The 24,928-nt window shown below is 32.8% G+C and overlaps 1 protein-coding gene across 1 annotated transcript in view; it reads right to left on the bottom strand.

The window, feature by feature from the left end:
- The window catches only part of LOC140441784 (sodium/potassium-transporting ATPase subunit beta-2-like), a 76,622-nt gene extending 52,458 nt beyond the window's left edge, over window positions 1-24,164 (bottom strand). The window contains exon 1 of the mRNA XM_072532700.1: window positions 23,948-24,164. Within this exon, the coding sequence (XP_072388801.1) occupies window positions 23,948-24,074 (127 nt within the window). The 5' untranslated portion in view covers window positions 24,075-24,164. The remainder of the gene's footprint in view (window positions 1-23,947) is intronic.
- Window positions 24,165-24,928: the final 764 nt, after the last annotated feature.

Below are 24,928 nucleotides of genomic sequence, written 5' to 3'. Positions count from 1 at the left end.
TAAAATCCTATTATTCTGTTTTTTGTCATATCCTATTATTAATTATCCGGCTGATATATTTATTTTATTTAATATTTCGTTAACTATTAACTTTAGTTATTGGTATTTTATACCAAAATTTAGATTTATTAATGTTTTTGTCTATTTTTCCTTCGTTGCCTGGGGTAATTGCCTTAACTCAGAAATATGCAGCTGATTTGTAAAATGCGATTATCTCGAAAACTATTGAGTTTAAAAGTTATTAACAGGTATACCTTTTTTTTGTTGAAATAATGTATCTTTAATATTTTGTATCACAAATACAGTTCACTCAAAGAGCAAAAAAGTTAAGTGCAAATTTATGCCACATATGTGGCATATGTGGCGCCCTCTATCCGCTACATCAAAGTGTGCATCAAATTATAATTTCTCATATTTAAAAGTACCCAGTTGTAAATTTTTATGCATAAATGTTTACAAACATGAAAGTTATAGCCAAAAATAAAATTTTTAATTTGCACTTTAACACCCTGTATCTTTCTTAATATAAACATTTTATTAAAGCAATTTAGCTTAAATCGTAATATTTTAAAGTGTAGAATCTACTGTTTCTTTTTGTACAATTACTTAAGGACCACCCTGTATAAAGATCACTACGCGGATGTTCCCGACGAATAATACTTTTCAAATTCAAAAGTCTTTTTCAAAAGTCACTGCTGAATTTATTTGCAAATCTCACACCGTAACACCACTGTAGCGTGATTAAATAAAACGAGCGGTTCGAATTTATATACATTTATTTATTTATAACTTTACAGTTCGGTAGTATCTTAACGACTAACTCAACTCATAACATCGTGAGATATATATACTACAGTTACAAGGTTCGAGAATATTCTGGCGTTGTCCCACCTCTAATTCGCCTACGTGACCGGTTATTCTCTCTCGCACTCGATACACCTCGAAGCTTCGAGAAGGGTATTGGAGATGCAATGCAACCGTTACCTGGGCCATGCCGAGTGCATGTTCGTAACAATACCTATTGCGAGAGGGGTCAGGCAAGGATGCGTCTTGTCTCCGACGCTTTTCAACGTGTACTCACAGGTCATATTCAGAAAAGTCTTATGGGAAAGAAAAGAGGGAATAAGAATTGGTGGAGAAATCGTAAACACCGTGATATTTGCAGATGACACGGTAATTATGGCTGAGAGTATAGAAGAACTACAAACTTTACTAGATGCAATAAATAGTAAATGCATTCAAATGGGACTTGACATCAACACAGATAAGACCAAATAAATAATGAACAACTAACCCTTGGTGGACAGCAAATAAAGAGAGTGACAAAATATAAATATCTGGGAGCTTACATCAACAAAGAATTCGATCCAGGCCAAGAGATCAGGGTACGAATAGAAATGGCAAGGGTAGCGTTCATAAAATTCAAGCAATTGTTCTGTGACAAAAATCTGAATACTGCGCTGAGACTGAGGTTTGTTGAATGTAACGTCTGGTCCCAACTATTGCACGGGGTAGAAACATGGACGTTAAAAGCGCAAATAGTTAAGAAGCTTGAAGCCTTTGAACTTTGGATATACCGTAGAATGTTCAGAATTCCATGGACTGCCAGGGTCACCAATGAGGAAGTGCTGAGAAGGATGGGTCGAGACAAAAAATTGTTGAGAACAATAAAAGTACGCAAGCTTGCATACCTTGGATACATACTGAGGAATGATAAATATAGTCTTCTGCAGGTCATCCTGCAGGGTAGAGTCGATGGCAAAAAAGGAATAGGTAGAAAGAGGAAGTCATGGTTGGAAATATTCGAGACTGGACAAACATGACTGTAGACGAATTATTCCAAGTTGCAAAAGACAGAGAAACTTTTAGAAATGTGGTCGCCAACCTTCGTTAATAGGGATGGCATAGGAAGAAGAAAATTATTTAATCAAACATAATCATCATCAGCTGCAGCTATTCCATTCATCGTGGGATGTAAGTCTTCCGTAGGTGTGTCCATTAATTTCTGTTTATTGTTTTTTGCATCCATTCGTGACCAGCCATTCGCTTGATATCATTAGTACACAATGGTTTGAGGTCCGCCTATACTTCTCTTGTTCTTGGTCACCATTTAATAATTCGCTTTGTCCAACGATTGTCTATGTGTCCTGCCCAGTTCCATTATAACATGGCCATCTTTTGGATTACATCTGTAAATTTTGTTCCATAGCTCTCTGAGTCACTTGGAGTTTGTGAACTATGTTGTTGTGAAAAGCCCATGTTTCAGTTTCATATGCCAATCAAATATTTGACACTGGAACAACTCCAAGAAGACATAGAAGATCTACAGATTTATGACAACGTAACAATCAAAGAAAATGATAAATTCCAATACTTGGGGTTTGTAATCATGAAAATGGCAACAACACAGGAAAAAAGTACACAAAGATTAGGACAAACAAGGTTTTATACAACTAGCTCAGAAGTCCAATCCAAGAACATACGGCGATTACTGATTGATTAGTTTGATGAGACATGTTCTTAAGATACTTTTGAGAATAGTACAAAACAAAATATACTCCAAATGCGACGAAGTATCAGGTTATAAAGAAGTCGGTTGCAAAAAAGGGTCCAGCAAGGTAGCATTTTGTTGCCGTTATTGTTCAATATGTAATCGGAAAATATTTTTGCTTCGGCACTATAAGAACTAACAGAAGGTGTAAAAATAAATATAGAAACAACAAACAATATTTTTTATGGCGACGATACCGTGTTGGTGTCAGATTCGGACATGGCCCTACAGGCGTTTGTAAAAAGAGTCAACACTGGATTTGAGGAGAGAGAAATGAAAATAAATACAAACAAAACCAAAATTATTGCGATAGAAACTGACAAGATTGGAACTTGTCCAATATATTATGTATAAACAATATACATAAACAACAACTAGAACAAGTTAATAAATATAAGTATATAGGAGTGAGCATTAATCAAGAGCTGGATTCATATACGGAAATTAGGTGCCGAATTAAAATAGTTAGAAGTGCGTTCCTAAAAGGAATACATTTTGCAATTTTCGTATCTTGTAACTTTATAAACTTCACCATATTTCTATTTTTTTTTTAATAATTATTTTATTTAAAGATCCACATCAATGCTCAAGAATCAATGCTATCAACAAGACGCAAATAATATCTAACCTGGTGGTAAATCGAAATATTGCTGTTGTTTAAAGGAATATTGTGCAGACTACATCGTATGAGTATTTAGGACATGAAATTTGATTGGGCAGAGATAACCAGACATGTGAGCTCCCACGTCGCATTGGATTAGCCTGGGCAGCGTTTGGTAAATTAAACTATGTATTTAAATCGGATCTACACATATGTCTCAAAAGGAAAATCTTTGACCAATGTGTGTTGCCTGTACTTACTTATGGAGCGGAAACATTAACGCTCACAAAAAAGGTACTTAATAAGATTCACGTGACTCAGAGGGCTATGGAGCGCCAGATGTTAGGTGTCTCTCTGAGAGACCGAATCCAGAGACAGATGGAAAGAGCTCAGGGATACCTATGTCCAGCAGCGGACGCATACAGGTTGATGTTGATCAATGCCTAAACCCACATGTTGGCTACGATATGTTGACGATACATTCGTCATTTGGCCCCATGACAGGAATGCTTTGGTGTCTTTTCAAATATATCTAAATGGTATACATCCTAGTAACTAGTTCACGATGGAAACTGATTCAGGCTTACCATTTTGCCCATTCAGCCCGACGTTATCATGAAGAAAAACCAATCCCAAGGTTTTCATCACTTGTTTATCGAAAATCTACCCATACCAATCGTTACTTGCATGCCAACTCTCATCATCTTCCTTCACAAATTAATTCATGGGCAGCAAAATATCCTCAATACTATGTAACTTTGTTTTGGATGTACTTATAACAACTTGTAAAGAAAAGATACCATTTCACATACCTTTTATTAAACGATATGTAGATGATTTGATTTTATCGGTCCCTGAAAACAAAGTAACTGATGTTTTAAACACCTTTAACGCCAGATGTGAACACCTAAAGTTTACGGTTGAGAGAGAGGCAGATGGTATGATTCCTTTTTTAAACATGCTTATCCATCGTGGCAGTGATGGCATGCTAAGGACGCAGTGGTATCGTAAACCTTGTTTTAGTAACCGTTTCATAAATTTTCACTCTCAACATCCATCCAAGATGAAAACAAATTTGATTTTGGCCTTAAAAACTAGGGTTACCAACTTGTCACACATCGAGTTCAGGGACAATGAACTAAAAAAGTTGAGATCTATACTACTAGAGAACTCCTACCCCATAGGGCTTTTAAATAAACTCATTTTCGGTTCTGCTTTTTCTTCGCAATTTTCTGACAACCAAAATTTTCATAATAATGAGGTCCGACAATTGACATTAACATACAACACATCAGTAATACCATCTAAAATAGCTTATGGTTCCTTACCCTACATTCCAATTCTGACACCTAAGCTAACGAACATTTTCAAATATGTTAATGGCTTAAAAATTACAACTAAGAATGTGAAAACGGTATCGAAGTTATACATAAAAACAAAAGATCCTTTCACAATACGGGGTCATCGAATGTTGTTTATTCTATACCGTATGCCAATTGCAACAACGTATACATCGGAGAATCATCTCGTAATTTCCACAGTAGAGTGATCTCACATCGTAGTGACATAAAAATCAATCAAACAAATGCATGTCTACTCACAGAACATGCAGTAACTCTGAAACATGAGTTTAATTTCGAAGATTCCTGTATTTTGGCAAAAGAAAAAAACCATGCAAAACGTGCTTTCTTGGAAATATGTTTCTCATAAAATCAAGTACATCTTACATAAATAAAAAGTCTGACATAGATAAATTGAGCAACATTTATTGTTATTTACTGGAAAAGCATCAAAAATAAAATAAATATTTACCTCTACATATACACGTCACAATATACTTGTATGCATAACTGGTTGCATACCATTAAGACAGGTTTAATAATTAAAAATTAAAACTACCCAATATGAGCCTCTTGGTTCTTGAAAATAAATACAATATTAAGAACACCTAATTACATTTTAATCATATTGTTTTTTCTTTCTGTTTCTATGTATCAGAGTTAAAACACACCATCAAAAAATGTCATGAAATAAACTAAGTTTTACCATCCTTACAAAAATTTTTAGAATGTATTTTGTCCATTATTATAATTTTATATTTGTGTTATTAATGTTGACTGTCAAAGTTTATTGTAAATAATCTCAACGACTAGTAAGTTGCACTGACGAATTGCGATATTTTGTAAATATTTACACATTTTCTTATCTATATTACAGTGTCTTGAAAAAGGAATAAAACAATTCCGAAAGCTAGACAAAAAGTCAAAAGAGTGTTTTACTAACATCTCGGCCAACCTTCTGACTACAGCTCTAATAAACTAAAGCCCTAATAAAAGTTTAGTTTACATAACGTGTCAGTCAATAATACCTAACTACTATATATATATATATATATATATATATATATATATATATATATATATATATATATATATATATATATATATATATATATATATATATATATATATATATATAATGCACATATGCGCCCTGCGTATTTGCAGTATTTGCATGACTCTGAGTAGTACCTACATTATATTTATTTATAATTTTATATCTATTTCTTTCGATATCTAACTAACAAAAACGCACAAGCAATTGTTGAAATTAGATTTCTGAATTAGTTTATTAAATGATTGAACAGACTTCAATTAGTTCGTATACTACTGCAGTTGTAATCAATATCTCAATGTCATAACAATAATTGATACCAAGTTGTAAAATATGTAGAGATATCTGAATTTTGATTTTTAAATACAAAGTCTTAAGGAAATACGTGTAAAAATTATATTTTGAAATAACTATGGTGTAGAATATTTGATAATCTCCCGACATTTAGTGCAACTTTACCCTAATCAGCTTCAAGGAAAAGCTCAACTAGGAAATTCAATTTGAGATCTTTCAAAAATATTATTATTTGCTTTATCTGATTTACGTTTGTTTCTGAGTTTTCTTAAGTGTATATAAGAGTCTTCTCTTTTATTAAAGTTTTGTATTCATTAAATAAATCGCTTATATTAATAACCATGTGTTGAGAGGTGAAAGATATGAATTATTTCAAATCATATTGGAAGGTAAAGTGCAGGGAAAAAGATCAGTTGGAAGACGCCAGAACTCGTGGCTGAAAGACCTGAGAAGATAGTTTGACCGCTCATTAACAGAAATCTTTCGTGCAGCAGTTTCCAAAGCTACAATTGCCAGTCGGATCGCCAATCTTCAAAAGGAGACGGCGCAATAAGAAGAAGATTAATAACCAAGGAACAAATCATACCTATCGTATCTTCCAAAATCTGGTTAATATGATTAGTGTATATGTATGAAAATGCTTAAAGACACTTTTATAACATGAGAGCATTATGTTACAGGCACTAACCAAACCAAACCAAATTACAAAAATCTACAAACACAAATGAATCCACCATAAGAAGTCGCAAACTGAAATAATTAATATAGCACATGATGAGAAATGAGCAATGATATATACATGCGTTTCTAAAGTCTCCAACCCGCAACTATTTTCTGAAATATAAGTTTAAATCAGTAATTTTTCGATAACTCAACTAAGGTAATTGTTCATAATTTTTATGATGTTTTCCATATTCTGGTAAAATTCATTTTTTTTCTGTATTGACGTTTTTCTGAAATTGCACTATTTGGCATTTGATACAACTTTTAAAGCTTTTTTATCACTGAGGTAACAGGCTGTTAGAATTTTGTCAAAGCAAAAAACTGATTATCACAAACACTTTTTAAATTACCAAAACGTAGGCTGTGGACGTGGAAATCTCCAGCAGATAATTAGTATAACGTGGTCCGAAACAAAATTAGTGACAGATATAACAACTCTGTTAAGTCTGTAAAATAACGTACCCAGCAGCTGATGTCAACTCTGGCCATAACGCAACGGTGCCCAGCATAGACATATAATACAAATAGACTGAGCGCTGCAATACAGACCCTTTTACCCAGTACGACAAAGCAAACTGACGTAAAGTAGTCCCTGCTTATCTTTCTAGTGGGCCGGGTTTATGGACCACATGACCTAAATGACCAATGTGAAGGTCACATGATAAATAAATCCGGCTCATCAGAAAGAGATGCAGGAACTGCTTTGTGTCAGTTTTCTCTGTCGCACTGGGTGAACGGAGCTGTATTGCAGCGCTCAGTCTATTTGTAGTATATGCTTATGGTGTCTAGTATCAAATTAACCTTAAAAAACCTAGTAGTCCAAACTGGAAACACATGTTGGATATGAGAAAACTAAAGAATCCAGATATTCGGCAAGTAGCTCAGCAGAAAATAAGTTAGAACTTTCAGTTGCTGTGACAGCTCGAGCAGAAAATTTATTGGCAGAGCGTCTAGCAAAACAACTGGATGACAGACAAAATATTAAACTTAATGGACGAAAGAAGATTAAAAGAGCAAGAGCTTACAGATAAACAACTGTTATTAAAGACAGGTATCAGTCAGTATCAAAACAAATATTAGCAAGGAAAGAAAAAAAAAATGGAATATAGAGAAATTAAAAACACAAGAAACAAAACAACAGTATACTGAAGAATTGGGACAGAAACTAAGAAGATACATCAATGAGGATATAGAAAAGGAATGGATCAGCATAAAAAATGGCATGTAGAAACTGCAGAACAAAGTGTACGACCCCAAGAAAACAAAAAATCGAAAGCATGGTTAAATGAAGAATTTTACAAAAAGAAAACAATTTAAAAACTTCGCGAGAAATACAGAATGGAAGACAGGAACAACTAAAACAATACTGAATAGAAAAGCAAGAGGCCACGAATCTCTATAAACGGAAGTAAGAGACATGGATCTCTAAAAAAATACAACAATTAGAAATAAATAATAAGGATAACAAAAGATGATCCCAATGTATAAAACAAGAATATAGATAACTGATATGCAGGTGAAGACGCACCTACCCATCCAGAATTCGCAGATGTCGTAAATCAACTAAAACTAAACAAAACTCCGGGGCCAGATGAAATTAACAAAAAACTGATCATAAACGGAGTAGATTAACTACTGAAACAGATGTACAAAATAATGGTTAAAATTTTGAAGGACAAAAACATACATGTACAAAAACGGATATATCCAATTTTTTAGAAGAGGGATCCAATTATATAGCGATAACTATAGATTTATTACGTTACTGAACGTAACCTATAAGATCCTGACTACAATCATAAATAACCGACTAAATTGATACATAGAAAAAAAATAGACACTATCAACAGGGATTTAGAAAAGGAATATCAATAATCGCCGCAATACACGTACTAACACAAACCATCGAAACAAGCTACGAACATGACATGGAACTACACATATTGTTCATGGAATTCCAACAGTCCTTCAACAGTATATTCCTACAGAAATTAATTTTAATTACTTAATTAAAAAGAAATTAAAAGGAAAAAGTACCAGCAAAGTTAACACGACTAACTAAAATAACAACGAAGGACTGATCAGCAAGAGTCAAAACATTCGAAGGAGATACAAAAGACATCAATGTAAATCGTGGCGTAAGGCTAGGAAATAGTCAGTCAACGGCTCTATTTAATATCACACTAGAAGTAGTAATCACAGCTCCAATATTCCAACAGACTGGAACAACGCTACTATGATTCTATTACACAAAGCAGGAGACAAAGCAAATTTAGATAATTACAGACCGATTAGCCTCCTCAGCCATATATATATATATATATATATATATATATATATATATATATATATATATATATATATATATATGTATACCTATATATATAAGTTGTTTACGCGAATACTAGTTAAGAGAATGGAAAGAAAATTAGAGACTTATCAACCAAGGGAACAGGCAGGATTCCGAAAAAGTTACGGAACAAATGACCATCTACAAAGTGTGAAAACCCTAAAAATAGAGAAAGCGGTGGAATACAATAAACCTTTAGTTCTAATATTTATCGATTTTCACAAAGCCTTTGACACAGTTGAGCTAAGCAAAATATTACAGGCGCTTAAAGAATGCAGGCTAGATTATAGATATACTAAATTATTGTACAAAATATACCTGCAGGCAACAACCACTGTCAGATTACATATATATATATATATATATATATATATATATATATATATATATATATAATCAATAACCCTTCTACCCTAAGGTGTTGGGTGTAAAGTCTCTTGTTAGGTTTCATATACAAACTTCCTCCAATTCTTCTTGTTGCTTGCCAATTTCTTCGCTTGCTCCTTGGTGACTCCTCTCCTGTCTTGGATGGCGGCAATTTCATCGTCCCAGGTCTTCATGGGTCTGCCCCTCGGTCTTTTCAAGGTTCTTCTCGCTTCCCACACTTGTTTCACTTGGCTTTGTTTATCCATCCTTACCATGTGGCCGTACCATCTCAGTTGGGCTTCTTCGATTTTCTTCTCTATTGATTGGACTTTAAGGCGTTCTCTTATTTCATCGTTCCGTATCCTGTCCATTCTGGTCACCCCTAGTACTCTTCTTAGATACTTCATTGAAATACTTTGCAGTTTATTTTTTAGTCTGGTGGTGAGCGTCCAGCTTTCACATCCAAATGTTAAGATAGGTACAAAAACTGTGTTGTAGATCTTTGCTTTTTGGGATACTTCTTTTTTCGATAGGAATGTGCTCTTAATTGCGTGGTATATCCGGGAAGCGTTTGCTATTCGATTGTTTATCTCTGCTTCTTGTGTACCCCTACTCTCTAGTTGCACTCCCAGATATTTAAAGGTTTCGACTTGTTCTAAAGTATAGTTATTGATTTTAATGTTTGTATGTTGGTCTGTTTTCCCACATACCATGACCTTGATGTTACTTTCATTAATTCTCAGGTTACGTTTTTCGAGTTTATCTCTCCATATCTGGAGGTTTCTCTTAAGTGCGTCCTCGTTTCTTCCAAATATGACGAGGTCATCTGCAAATGCGCACTCCGCTATCTGTATCATTTCCAGGTTTCTATGTCCAACAAATATTCAGATTACATACTAACAGTAATCGCATAAAAATAGAACGGGGGGTTAGACAAGGAGACCCAATGTCACCTAAACTTTTTAATACGGTGCTAGAACATGCTTTTAAGAATTTGGATTGGATGACAAAGGGAATAAAAATAGATGGAGAATATCTAAATAACTTACGTTTCGCCGATGATATACTTATAATAGCTGAAGATCTGGGTATGGCAAGACAGATGGTACAGGAACTCGTTGTGGCTACAGAAAGTGTAGGTTTAAATATAAATATCTCAAAATCAAAAATCATGACCAATTTGGTACCCAACCAGAACATCAGTATTGGTGGGAAAGATATAGAACTCGTAGATAGATATAAATACCTGTGACATGAGATTATTATTGGCAGGGTTAACCAGACTCATGAACTGAAGAGAAGAATCGGCCTTGGGTGGGCAGCATTTGGAAAACTGAGAGAAACTTTTAAAAGTGAGCTGCCCACATGCCTAAAGAGAAAGGTATTTGATCAGTGCGTCCTCCCAGTCTTGACGTACGGAGCAGAAACACTTACCTTAACAAAAGCAGCAGCTACCAAACTGAGAGTCACGCAGAGAAGAATGGAGCGGTGTATGGTAGGAATAACTCTGCGAGACAGAATAACCAACGAAGACATCAGGAGAAGAACCGGAGTGACTGACATCATCGAGAAGATGGCCAGACTAAAATGGAGATGGGCAGGACACATAGCCAAAATGACAGATGGGCGATGGACAAAGAGGTTATTGGAATGGAGACCAAGGGAAGACAAGAGAAGCGTCGGTCGACCACCTACAAGATGGACTGACGATTTAAGAAGAATCAATAAAAACTGGATGAGAGCGGAGCAAGATAGACGGGGTTGGAAACATGAGGAAAAGGCCTATGTTCAGCAGTGGACTCTTGAGGCTGGATGATGATGTTAGTAATCAAAGATGTAGAGCTAAAATAGACAATTAAAGTTCAATACAAATCATAGGATACGAGGACGACCTAGCATTGGTAGCGCGTGACAAACAAAAGCTATAAGCACTTCTAACGTTGATAAGAGAAGCAAAGAACAGAAAACAGACTATGTAAACAGAATAACAGAGTCAAAAATCGGTAAAAATAATTTAAAGTGGATCGTTTACTTTAAATATTTGGGGGTGTTAGTGCAGAATTAAGCGAAAGAATTAAAACTATTAAATCTAACAATTTTGATGTCACAAAAGAACAAAACTAAATGTAAACTAAAAAATGTTTAACTCATATTTGATCTTTGTTTGTAACAAAATTATATCGGTTTATCGGTTTAAATTTATTATATTGTACTCATAAATGATGCATTATTCTCGTCTCGAAAATAGAATAGAATACGAAGAAAAAACAATAAAAATGATAGCCTTTCAAAACATGCTATTTAATGATACACTCAATAATATGGACGTGAACTGTAGTTCTGTAAAGTTCTGTAAAGTAAACTCACTGTTCTGTAAAGTTTGGTACATTTCCAAAACTTGAGTTTCTTTTACCGAGAATAACCAAGTTGATTAATAAATTGGTTTGTGATTATAATATTATCGACCAAAGCTTCCACTGTTGCGCTGAATTTAAGAGTTTTAGCATAAAGTTCACTTCATCCGCTTTATATTATCGGATTGATCAATATCCTGTTGTGTAACTAACTACACTCCGCTTTAGAACAAGTTTCGAGTGTAAATTATGTAGTAATATATTACTAAAAATAGGCACATAAATTTTAAAATAAATATAATTTAAAATTTCTTTCTGATAATAATAATCAATCGTTCCAGTTACACCTTTTACAGAAAAAAAATCAATAACACCAACTGAAATGAAGAAAATTCTAATGACAATGAAGAATTGCCATTATGTATGTTTTGCATTATAGGGATTGTCCTGTTATTGATAGCTTCTGTTTCTGCTTTATCAGCTACTTCGTTACCCCTTATCCCAACATGGTATCCATAAAAATGTTTTTTATTTGTTAAATGTTAAATGTCTTTTATTTGTGCTAAATTGGCATGAGTAGGATACATCTATTTGACACCATTTAAGGCACTCAGGGAATCTGATATAATAAGAAAATTTTATCTTTAGGTGGGTGACTAAAGTGCTGTCTTCGAGAATAGCTGCAGCAGCTACACCATTGCTGCTTTTGGAGGCGTCAGTAAAAATTAGTTTGAAATCAGGATATCTGAAGATGATAGACTAGAACGGTTGTTTTATTCCTCCGAAAACTCTGCGTAATGCTGTGGATTGGATGATGTCCAGTTTGTTCAGTTGACTTTTAGTGGTAGTTTCGTAGCATATACATCCGTAATCCAGTTTGCTTCTAATTAGAGCTTGATATAATCGTAGAAGAATAGTTGTGTCTGTACCCCATTTGAGATTAGAAAGGACTTTTAGAAGACGTATTCTCTGTTGGCATGATTTAATTAGTTCATTTATGTGTCCATCTGAGTTAAGAGTCGAATGTCATTCCCAAAAATTTGATTTCGTTGATTGTCGTAAGAGTGTGTCCGTTTAGTTTTAAATTTAATTGGTGTTGTGTTTTCCTTTTGTCAAATATTATAACTAGCTTTTGATTGAAAATTTCAAGTCTATATCTAATGACCACCTTTCTAATTTATTTAGTGTATTGTAATATTGATGCAGTTGATTTTAGGTATATATATATATTACAAGATCATCCGCGTAGAGATTTGCTTTTACTGGAAGCAGAAAATTGTCAGATACGTTGTTGATTGCTATTAAAAACAGCAGGGGGCTCGATACAAATTCTTGAGGGATGTCGTTTCCCAATGATTTCTTAGTTGACATGACGTTTACCTTTTATACTTCTGTTCTCCAGGAAGTTTTTGGTGAAGGCTAGGAATTTGCCATCTATTTTCCAACTTTTCATTGTTTTTAAGATGTGATAGGTCCACGTGATGTCAAATGCTTTTGTGATATCAAAGAAAATTGCTATTTATTTTTGTTTATGAATAAAGGCTTTATCCATTTCATATTCTAATGCTATGATATTATCTATTTTCTATTGTAGACCATTCTAATCGGTAGCACTTTCGACGGATGTAAGGTTTTTCTTACCTACAATTTTAATCTTTTACTTAGAATCTTTTCCATTATTTTACAGATACTTCAGGTAAGAGATATTGGTCGATACGAGGAAGATAAGTTTTTTGGTTTATTGTCTTTTAAAAATGGTATTATAATTGCTTCGCGCCAAAAAGACGGAAATTTATGGGTCGAATTAATTTTGTTGAAGATCTGTACTAAAGTAACCTTCGCGCTAATAGGCAGTTTTTCGATGAATTCATTATTCATTATCTTCTACATTTCTCTCTTTGTTAATGTTCTAAGAAAGTTGGTGGTACTGCTGATTGCTTGAATACAACTGATAGTGTTCTATTAAAATTTTTGAATTTTCTTTTTTGTTTGAACTTGTTAGATGATGCCATGTCAGTGTTCCACCAAGGAAGAGGAGCTATTGTGATATTTTTGGATTTTGCTAGACAATCTTTGGCTTCGTCTAAAATTATATCGTTGAAAGATGATAGTATAATGTCTATATTATATGATATAACGAGATTTTATGTACGTAAGCTTACTAGGTTTGAGTATTTTTCCCAATCACCTGACTTTAATTTCCACGTTTCACAGGTTGTACAAGTTCTTCCGTCTTTATGAGTAATTATTATTGGAAAATGATCACTGTCATATAAGTGGTCTAATGTATTCCACTGTAGAAATGGAGCTAAAGTTGAATCACTGATATAAGTATAAGTCTATGGAGGAAAACCTGTCATTACATGCATTGAATCTATTAGGTGTTCCCGTATTTAATAAAACTAGTTTTGTGTTATTTATTGTTTCTAATAAGATTCTTCCATTTTTATCAGTTTTTGAGGATACCCATGCGATGTTGTGACAGTTTCTATCACCTAAAATAATTTTGGGAATGGAAATTTTAAATTACATTTTGAAATTATAAAAAAGTATTTTCGTCAGGATGTTGTAAGTATACGTTGCACATATTGATTTTAAAATGATGTATTGTTTAAATTGCTACTCATTCCAGATTTGTATTTAACGGAATTTCTTTGGATTGGATGGTTGTGTGTACCAAAAATTCCGACTCCACCACTGAATATTTGCTGTACTTCTCGATTTTTTGTATAGAGCGTATAATTTTTTAGTAATACTTGATTGTTGGAAAGACGACTATCTTGTAGACATAATATTAGTGGTGACAGTTCATTTATTCGCTATTTAATATTTTCAATTTAAGTTCCATTGAAGAATCAATTTAATTGGACTATTGAGATAAATCGTAGTCGCTGTCGCTATCTTCCATGAGGAAGATTCATATTTATGATTTATTTTCTTTATAATCCTTGTGATATTATTTTTCATGCGCCCATCATTTCCACGAAGATAAGATGTTCACGTTTTTCTGCCAGATATCGATCCAATTGATCGTCACAAAATTTGGAGATCGTCCTTGCCCCTGGAGGGCACAGAAGAAGATCCAACTTTCTTGTTTTCAGGTTGAAACCCTTTTTTTTTCATATTTTTTAATTAAATCTCTGAGTTTTGTCTCAGTTTCTTGTTTCAAGGAACGGTCCCATTCCGATAAATCGAAGGTTTCCAATTTGTGGCGGGGATCGATTACGAGAGAAATACAGTATACCCATTTTTTTTATTGTAGTACATATTTGATAATCTTATTTCTTGTTGCTACAAAAGAATTTTTCAAATTGAATTCCTCGTCATTGTTTTGTTCAGTAATAATTTCTAATATTTTGATGTTGAGGGAGTCGAGTAATAAATTTATCTACATGAAAAAGCTGGGAAACGTGACATACTTTTCCCCTACTAGTGAATCTGTAACTTTTTTGCATATTTTTAAGAAACCTTGTATTAGTTTTAGTAAATCCCGTTCTGCTTCTTGCATTCTGAATGGTATTCATTTTGAATTGACACAAAAGAAACCGTTCAATGTAAGATTTAAAGCTATCATGATCTAGTGGTATCACCGTAATGTCGGGTGACGGTTTATTAGGAGGATATAAATTAATACAATTTATTACATACCAGGCGTGCACCACAATAAATAAAAAAAAACGGGTGTGGCAGTCCAGTGGGACTGCCGGTAGAAGTTATACTTCTATACACGAGTTCGTCGTAACAAATTTATATGGTAGTCAATCTGCACAATCATTATATATGTAATGCTATAGGTAAGAGAGATCAGAAAGCGAAAAAGAATTAGGTATATGGTGCATCATTTGCTGTATATAAACATTTGACCTGTAATAGGAGTATAGTAAGTAAATGAAGGATTGAATCAATATTTTAATGAAAATATATATTTTTATTTTCATATATGTATAAAAGGACTTGAATGCAAAATTTTTTTTACACATACTCTGCAGTAAAATTCATTGTTAATTTTGTTATTAATATAAAAATATAATACAATACACTGCAACATAATTCAATATAATAATACAATACAAATTAAAATGCAATATTCATAAGTATTTAAAAATGACAATATACTTACGCATATGTTTAATTTACCATGATAAAAATATTCATAAAAAAATATTGTTTGGTAATACAACTGTCAATTTATCTGACATTGACAAATACAATATTCAATTGTTGTTTGTTGTATATATAAGTACACATTTGAACTTTCTTGAGATATTTACAAGTTTTAATTTATAATTTAACATGCCTAACGAGGCTTGTTACTCCTGTGCAAATTTCCGATTCACTCCCGTGCAAATTTCCAAAGTCGAACGCGCGTATAGAAGTATAACTTCAAAAACCAACAACTCAGATTATGTTGTACATTTTCATTTTATTTTAAAATTTAGCATTTTTGCGTATATTACATATATTTAATAAAATGAACGTGGGGTTTTAAATATTTCAAAAATAAAAAAGGAAATTCATATTGAGATTCGAACTCACATCCACCAGCGTATGAACCAAACACGTAAAATATTTGCCAATTGGACATGACACAAACGTATTTCAAAATTGACAGTTCTCGGTCATACAGTGATTTATTGAGATTATTATTTTGAAACACAAAAGACTAAAATAATTTTAAACATTTAATAAATAATATAAATAATGTCACAAAAATAATAATATTAATAAATATTATATAATTATAATATTATATATATATATATATATATATATATATATATATATATATATATATATATATATATATATATATATATATATATAATATTAAATATATATACAAAAGGAACATTTTTATTCTTTAGAATAAAAATTTCTCTCTTTAGGAAGAGAGAGAAAATATATCTTCCGTCTATCTATTACTCATTATCTTACATATGTAATGATTTCACCGATTCACTCCCGTATAAATTTTCAACGTGGAGCGCGCGTATAGAAGTATAACTTCAAAATTGTCGAAAAATGTTCTGTTATTCTAAACGTAATAAGTATGTTTCATTAATTATGAATTATTAAAACAGAAAACCTTTTAATTTCTATAAATAGTTTTACGTTTTATATACCATAATGTAGATACTTGTATAACTTTACCAAATCATTTCGATAATAAGAAAAGTGAAGTTTTTTCACGATATGCGAGACGTTCCGTCGGACAAAGCGCCAATCCTATACGTCCATGGCCAATCCCGTCCCGTGTCCCGTCCCGCAGAAAAATTGCTGTCCCGTCCCATGTACCGCCTCGCAGCAAAAATCGTTGTCCCGTCACGTAAGACAAAATGAGGGACAAAGTGAGTGACGAGACTTCCTGCGTGCATCCCTAGTTAATTCCAAATAAAAATACCGTCAGAACAATATTAAGTTTGGTTAGAATTGGAATTTATTTTGCAAAACAAACAAAAACGTGTGTAAAACAAAAATATAAATTAAAATTATAAGTTTCATGTACCATAAATCATGAAAGTTTCTTTGTTAGAATTTCTAATAAATATGTTCCTCTGCATTTTCTTTTATCTCAAATACAAAAGATAACATTTACGTCATGGTGTGAAGTTTTCTATTTATTTTGTGAGGTAGAAAATTAAGCCAACCTCTTACACAGGCCTGGGATAGATTATTATTTGTGTTAACTTTAAAATTTAACATTTTTAGCTACAAGAGAAATAGTACCTAAAATTATCCGCAAGAAGATAAATTAAACTTATTGTAGATTTTGCTGGTACAAGGCCTTCAAAAAATTTGAATTTTCTGTTCAGTTGTAAAGGTTACAATTTTGTTAAAATTGTTTGGTTAAAAGTTACAACTTTTCATCAATTTCTTTATTCTGTTTTTTCTTTTTTGTGAATAAAACCAGTATACGTTTATTTTTTCATTAGTAATAATTTGACGTCTCCGTTATTAAAACTGAATGTCACTTTAACAGAACTAGAATTCAATCTAATGGGTGTTAAAAACAAGCTCGTATGTTGGTACTAATTTATACCTCATACTGTTCGTTTCGCACTAATTATGAGTGCTATATATGCAGTTTTCAGATTACTACAACTATATATATATATATATATATATATATATATATATATATATATATATATATATATATATTTATATATATATATATATATATATATATATATTTCGAAAGCTTTCCGCGGTTAGTATAAATAACTAACATTAATACTATTACAGGAATTAATATTTAACTCAACAGTCTTCTGGGTTGAACCGCTCCGAGCTTTCGACATCATATTCGATGTCTTCTTCAGGGCTTCCGAGGTCTCAGTCTCCCGAGCCCTCAGACACTACTACGCTGATCACCAACCAATGCATTATTGGTACTAGGAATAGAGGTCGGTTCGTACCATTGTTGTGTTTGTCTTGTGTGCTTTTGGGTGTTTTCTTGGGATTGGTTGGCTGTACTGTCCTGTTTTAGGCTTTTGCCTCTTCAGGACAGAGGTCGGTTGATTTATACTGTCCATTTATACCGTCGGCGCGGGGATTGGCGCGATGATTGGAGCGAACATTTCTGATAGTAAGATTTTTATTGACGGGTGTAGCGGATAATATTTTCTTTATGGAAGGTCTTCAAGTCGAAGGTAACCGTATCCCTTTTATTGAGACAATTTGCCTTTTTTTCAATTTCTATGGCTTCTCGGATAATTCTTGGTTTATATAAGCGGATGAAGGCTATGGTTCTGGAGTTTTCAAAATCAAAAAATCCAAAAAAGATTTTGGCAACGTGGTGGTGAAACTTAAATACATGTGCTAATTTGTAAGTGGGTTTTGGACTAAATTAAGGGGTATAGTGAATATTTAATTTAAAAAGTCACAGAACTGTATGTAGAAATAAAATACCTTAACGACATCGAGAAATTTTCGGAATATTAAAAAATACATACAAATTTAAAAGCATATAAGCTAACCAAAAATACCGTAAAATTAGACAATGGTTTATTAATAATATATTAATAATACATTAATAATATATTAATAAAAATACAAGGGATAGGCCAACAGATATTCTGACAGTGTTGCCGGACTGTACAAAATATATAAAAAAGAAAGTATTTCGGAGAAAATATTTCTGTCCGTATTTTTGCTCTTCTGGGGTCGGATAAAAACGCCTTTCATCCATTAAGGAGGGTGTACACTCTTCCGCTGTCACCGAAGGCTAGGATGGCGAATACGACATAAGATACAATCCTAGACCAGCTGCAAACAATGGAAGGAACACAATAAACGAGTCGAAGAAAATTTGGATAATATACAGTCAGACCTAAGAAAAGTATATACAGTTATTTATAATAAACAGCTGAAGATCGAAAACAAGGCATTGAAAGAAAACATTAAAATCCAAATGGAAAAAATGGAAATGCTAGAAAAAAACATTAGAAGGAGAAATCTAGTAATACACGGAATAGAGGAAGAACAAGGAAAAGATTATAGAGACCTTAAAAGCAAAATCCAAGCATTAATGCAAAGACTAAAAATTAAGATAGACCCGGAGCAAGAAATAACTGATATAAAAAGAATAGATAAGCAAGATGGCAGAAAAATGAAAACAGACCTATATTGATGGAAATGAGAAGTGAAAATAACAAAAAAGATATACTGAAAGAGTCCAAATATCTTATGAGCAAGATATATATATATATATATATATATATATATATATATATATATATATATATATATATATATATATATATATATATATATATACGAAGACTTGCCAAAACAAGTGATCGCTGAAAGAAAATCGTTGAACACACGAAAAAAGCAAGACAAAAAGGATACCAGGCACAATTAAGGTACAATACACTAGATAAATGGAAAAATATATTCGCTCGAGCAACTTCAAAGCTATGATACAAAATATCCGGCAAAAGGATGTGCACAGTGGGAAAAACAATTGAAGAACACAGTAAATTACAGGAAAACAAAGATAAAGCCAAAACAGTCAGTCAAAAATCCCCCATGGGGAGGCCAAATACGGAAGATGAACTAGTGAAAATATCAAAGATAACCAAAACGTCAAAACTAATTAAGATTATAGCATCTGGTAGAAAGAACGAACCACAATTGACTGTGAATAAAGAAATGGTAGTAAGGAGTGCAAGAAAAAACAAAAAACAAAAAAAGCGAAATAAAAGAAAAACTAACGGGATACGAATAGAAACGTGAAATATTAAGAATCTATTAAAGATTCTTAGAAGAAATGGAAGAACTGGTGAAAGAGATGGAGAATAGATACAATATTCCGTAGATATAACACAAGGTCATAATGATACATCTTTCCTAATTAGCAGTAAACTAAGAGACATGTGATGGATTTTAAAGCTATATGTCAAAGAATATCTTATATCAAAAAGAGAACAAGCAATCCAATTTAACATTCATTAATGCGTATGTTCCGACTAAAAATGTCAAAGAAGAAGATAAAAACGAGTTTAACGAGAAACTCGTAAAACACGAGATATACAAAAATATACCCAATAATGACATATTAATTTTACTAGGCGATTTCAACGCAATGATAATAGAGGAAGACAAAAATAAAGACGTAGCTTGATAGGAAATTCCCCACACAATTACGAACACTAACGGGAGAATGCTTTGTAACCTAGCCGCAGCAACAGACACATTTATAGTGTGCACTCACTTCAAATACGAAAAAGAGCATAAGGTAACATGGCAAATACCCGAATCAATTGAGAGTAATCTAATAGATCATATTTTGATTTCAAAAAAGTGGAGAAGAACAATTCAAGATGTTAGGTCATATCGGGGTGCAAATGCGGATTCTGACCACTTCCTGTTAATAGGAAATATGGAAATGAAAATAATTACAGACTCAAAGCAATACACAAAAAAATGGAATGTACGGAAACTAGAGTCAGATATTATTTAGAAAGATGGATGAAAGAAAGGAAAAAACGTGGAAAGAATTAAAAGGATACATTTCGATAGCAGCAGGAAAAGTAATTGGATATAAAGAAATAAAAAGAAATAAAGAATGTTACGACGAAGACTGCGAATCGGCAACCAGGGAAAAAACATAGCCCGAAAGAAATAGATGAAAACAGGTAAAGCAAAAAACTTGGAAGAGTATAGGAGAAAGAAAAAGAAAAAATGCTGTAAAATAGAAAAAAAATGGATTGATAAACTTATAGAAGAGTTGAAAGTAAAAATCTTAAAACAAGAAAAAACCCACAGTTAAGATTGATGTCAAAATATGGGAAAGCATTACGAGGAGTTATTTAAGGCTAGAGAAAGCCTCACGAATGCATGGAAGTAACATACCTTAGTGATAAAAACGAAATTAAAAATCCGTCATGAGGATTTTTCACGTATGATAAGAAATCTAAAGCAATAGAAGGCAGCCGGTGCAGACGAAATCCCAAACGAGCTAATGCCATACTCTGACGACATGGCACTGATTAGCAGAAACCTAAATAGTTTAAAGGAAGAATTTGCGAATGTGTAAGGAAGTATACAAGAGGGGGTTGGGAATAAATCAAAATAAAACAAAATACCTAATATGCTCAAGAAAAAGTACAGTTAATGTGACAAGGGAATATGAGTATGAGGAAGAACACTTCAAATACCTTGGAGTCTCCGTTAATGGAACTAATAAAAGAAGCATAGTAACCAATGAAAGAATTCTTTCAGGAAATAGAACTTACTGGAAATACTTCCTTAGACATTAGAAGCTTTCTCAGAATACTAAACTGAAAATTAACAGAGCATCAGTTAGACCAGTAATCAAATATAGTGCTGAAATAATGTGCCTGACACAGAAAGATTGAGAATCTTAGAGAGAAAAATCATTCGGAAAATAGCAGGCCCACTAAACTTAGGTAATAATGAATTTAGAAAATGAACTATTAAGTAAGAGAACTTTTGACAGGAGAAAACATCGTCAGATGTATCAAGGCAAAGAGACTTGGAAGAATGGAACATCTAGAAAGGAGAAATTCAGAAGCAGTTATCAAGAAAATTACCATATGGAGACCAGGTGTACTACGAGGAAGACCAAAGACCAGATGGGAGAACCAGATAATTGTTGACCTTAAGAAGATGGAAGCTAGAGATTGGAAAACCATAAGCAAAAACAGGAAAGAATGGAGAAATATTGTAGATGTCAAGTCACACAACCAATTGTAAAACCAAAATTTTAATGCGAACTGATTCCCCGCGACACATGAATTGGAAGAGCCCAAAGAGGGCAGCCGTTTTAAAGATGAGGAAATTTCCGAGTAACCAAAGACTGAATCTGCAAATCCGATATATAATAATGTAAAATATTATATCTACTGTATTCTTCTTTAGGGTGCCAAAGATTGGACTGTTAATGTTGACTAATTGAGAAAGCTGGAAGCTTTTAAGGTGTTCTTTTTTAGGAGAATTTCGAAAATTCCATGGACCGATCATATTCCTAACAAAATAGTGTTGCATAGAATGGAAAGAGACAAAGAACTTTTAACCACCATTTAAATGAGAAAGACAGCATATTTTGAAGTACATACTTCAAAATGATAAGTAAGATTTGTTGCAGCTGATTGTAAAGGGTAAAATTGAAAAAAGGGTCCTGGTAGACAAATATCCTGCCTGAAAAACATTCGCGACTGGTCCAGGTTAAACACACAGACCCTTTTAAGAAGAGCAGAAGATATAGACGAATTTGCAACGGTTATAGCCAGCCTTCATGGGTGGAGTCGACACTACAAGAAGAAGATGTATATTAAAACGGTATAGAAGTTGGTAAAACCGATGCAAAACAACTATTATACATTAAACATATTAGAATATTATTGGGAGTTGTCTATTTTAACTGATTAATAATATATTTATTATTACTTTATTATTATTAAATTATTCTTTTGTGAAATACGAATAAGATGAAGGCTATTAAGAAAAAAAAAGAGAAAAAGACGAAGAAAATAGGAACTTTAAACGGTTGAAGATGAACCAAATAAATTAGGACTTTTTTCCGTTTAAAATGTTTAATTTGCGTTATAAAAAGAGAAATGCGAAACGCTACCGCAATTTTATAAAAAATAAATTCTGAGGAATTTAAAAGAAGTTATAAATTATGCAAGAGCAAGCTCAACAGCATAATACAACCATATTGTAGGATTAAGTCGGTAAATATTGATCCAAGAGTCAAGCCCAGTTTTATTAATACAAATTTTTCTTTAACCTACTTTTATTAAGAATAAAAACATATTATATAACAATCTACAATTGATAGACCTAATTTTTGTTCTCAATGCAAAACACGCTTATCGATTTTATAATTGCCAGATTTCGTTCGGATACAATTCATTGTTAGATAAATTGTCTAGACCAAACAGTTTACTATTTAGAAATATGTTTTCGTGGTTTTGTCTGAAACTAGAAGAAATTGAAGTTAAAAAAGGCTGGATCTGTAGATATAAACATAAAATAGCGATTGCTTAGTTGAATTTTTTTCAACTTTTTTTGAAGCTACATCAGCCCGACAGTTTAAAAAATAAGGCCATCCAAATGCCAATATCAAATCATGACCTCATTATCCAAAGTGTCTTTCAATAAAACTATTTTTACATAAAACAGGGTACACCCACTTAATAATTTGTTTTTTTTTTATTTCATGCACAAAAATTATTTGTCGTATGATTTCAATTTAAAGAATTGCCTCTCCCTTAGTGCATAAGTATCAATTAAATTAAAATGTCAATATTTCCATAAAGTCAGGAAACAGTAATACCCATTTTGTTAGACGGGCGGCGTCCTCCATTATGCACAAAAGACGCCATTATGAAAACCGACAAATTGACCAAAAAAAAACGAAAAAAATGAAAAGGCAAAAGATATAGCCAAAGTTGAATAACGCTCGAAATATGTTTAGTAATATATTAGTAAATTATCAAAAAAGGGCGAAATTTTATTTAGGATAAAGATCTTTATCGGTTGACATTTCACAAATGGAAAAGGTCAGAGGGCAAATACTAAATTTTACTTTTCAAAAATGTGATATCTGCACAGGGAACAAATTTCATAACGATTATGTAATAGGCAATAGAAATTAATAGAGACATATTTTAACGAACCTTTAGCAAATTTGACTAAACTGAATTTAAAAAAATTTAAAACAATTAATGAACATGAATTTTGTATCTTTTGTATGTTTTAATTGTTTAAATTTAGCTGACAAATAACAGAAAAAAGACTTTTGTACCGCAATCAAAAATGACCATCTTCAAAGGACTTACCCCAACTGGCCCCTGTCCTTCCCAGGAATTGCTTCGTTTCGGGATTCCACAGGAATAATTTGAATCCCTCCCATTTGGTTAAAGTCGGTGGCCGTGTATAAAATTCGTTCACTTTTTTGTCAGCCATCGTCTTTCAACTGTTCCGTCTACTACCCTTTACGTAAGAAGGGATATCCTGGGGGTTGCGGAATGATTTTGCGCGATATCGCGGCACACTTCGATCGAGTGTGTCTGCGACGCGCCGATTGTGTTTCGGTGGGAACTATAAGGACGCCATCTAGATTTCGAGAAGTTCAGTTGCCGTGAAATAGGTTTGGTCGATCGCAGGAGTTGCCAAAGATGGGGGCAGGAATCTCTTGATGATAAAATACCATTGATGACATGTACCGTTGGGAAAATGTGAAAACGAGGCTTATTTTTAAGGTGTTAGGAATATGCGGCTACTGGGGGCGTTCTCCAGCGCAGCGTTAATGACACCGTATTTTTCTTTATTTTTTGATTAAAGTCGGTAGCAGGCGTTCCTTTTCACAATTAATTACTGTAACTCGACTATAACTTGAGGGTATAATTAATTCTAAACAAAAAGAATAATAAAAAAAGATATGTAAAAGTAAATTCTAGGTATATTACGAAAGAATTAAATCTAAATTTATATAAATTGGCAAACGAGGAATGCTCCTGTAATTGACCGTTTTGTAGCGTAATTTTCCTAGTCACGATGGATTTGCTTGAAAATTTGGATTTAGGTTCCTCTTACCATTTATTTAACTTTTGGACTCGAGCCCAGGGTTCCAGATAAATCCAGAAATTGATAAATTGACTAATTAATTCTAAACAACCTTTGTTCCATTTTTCACTAATTCAGTATTTTTAAATTAATTGCGAGGGAAAATGTTCATTTTTTTTTCTATTAACAAAAACCAAGCTTTTAGTCGGTTTTTCACAAATAACTTAAAAAGTAGGTATTTATCGAAAAAAATA

This window comes from Diabrotica undecimpunctata, chromosome 5 (genome assembly GCF_040954645.1).
Source record: "Diabrotica undecimpunctata isolate CICGRU chromosome 5, icDiaUnde3, whole genome shotgun sequence".
In the NCBI taxonomy this organism is placed as follows: domain Eukaryota; kingdom Metazoa; phylum Arthropoda; class Insecta; order Coleoptera; family Chrysomelidae; genus Diabrotica; species Diabrotica undecimpunctata.
The sequence above is the reverse complement of the archived record's forward strand: the minus strand, read 5'-3'. Positions and strand labels throughout refer to the sequence as shown.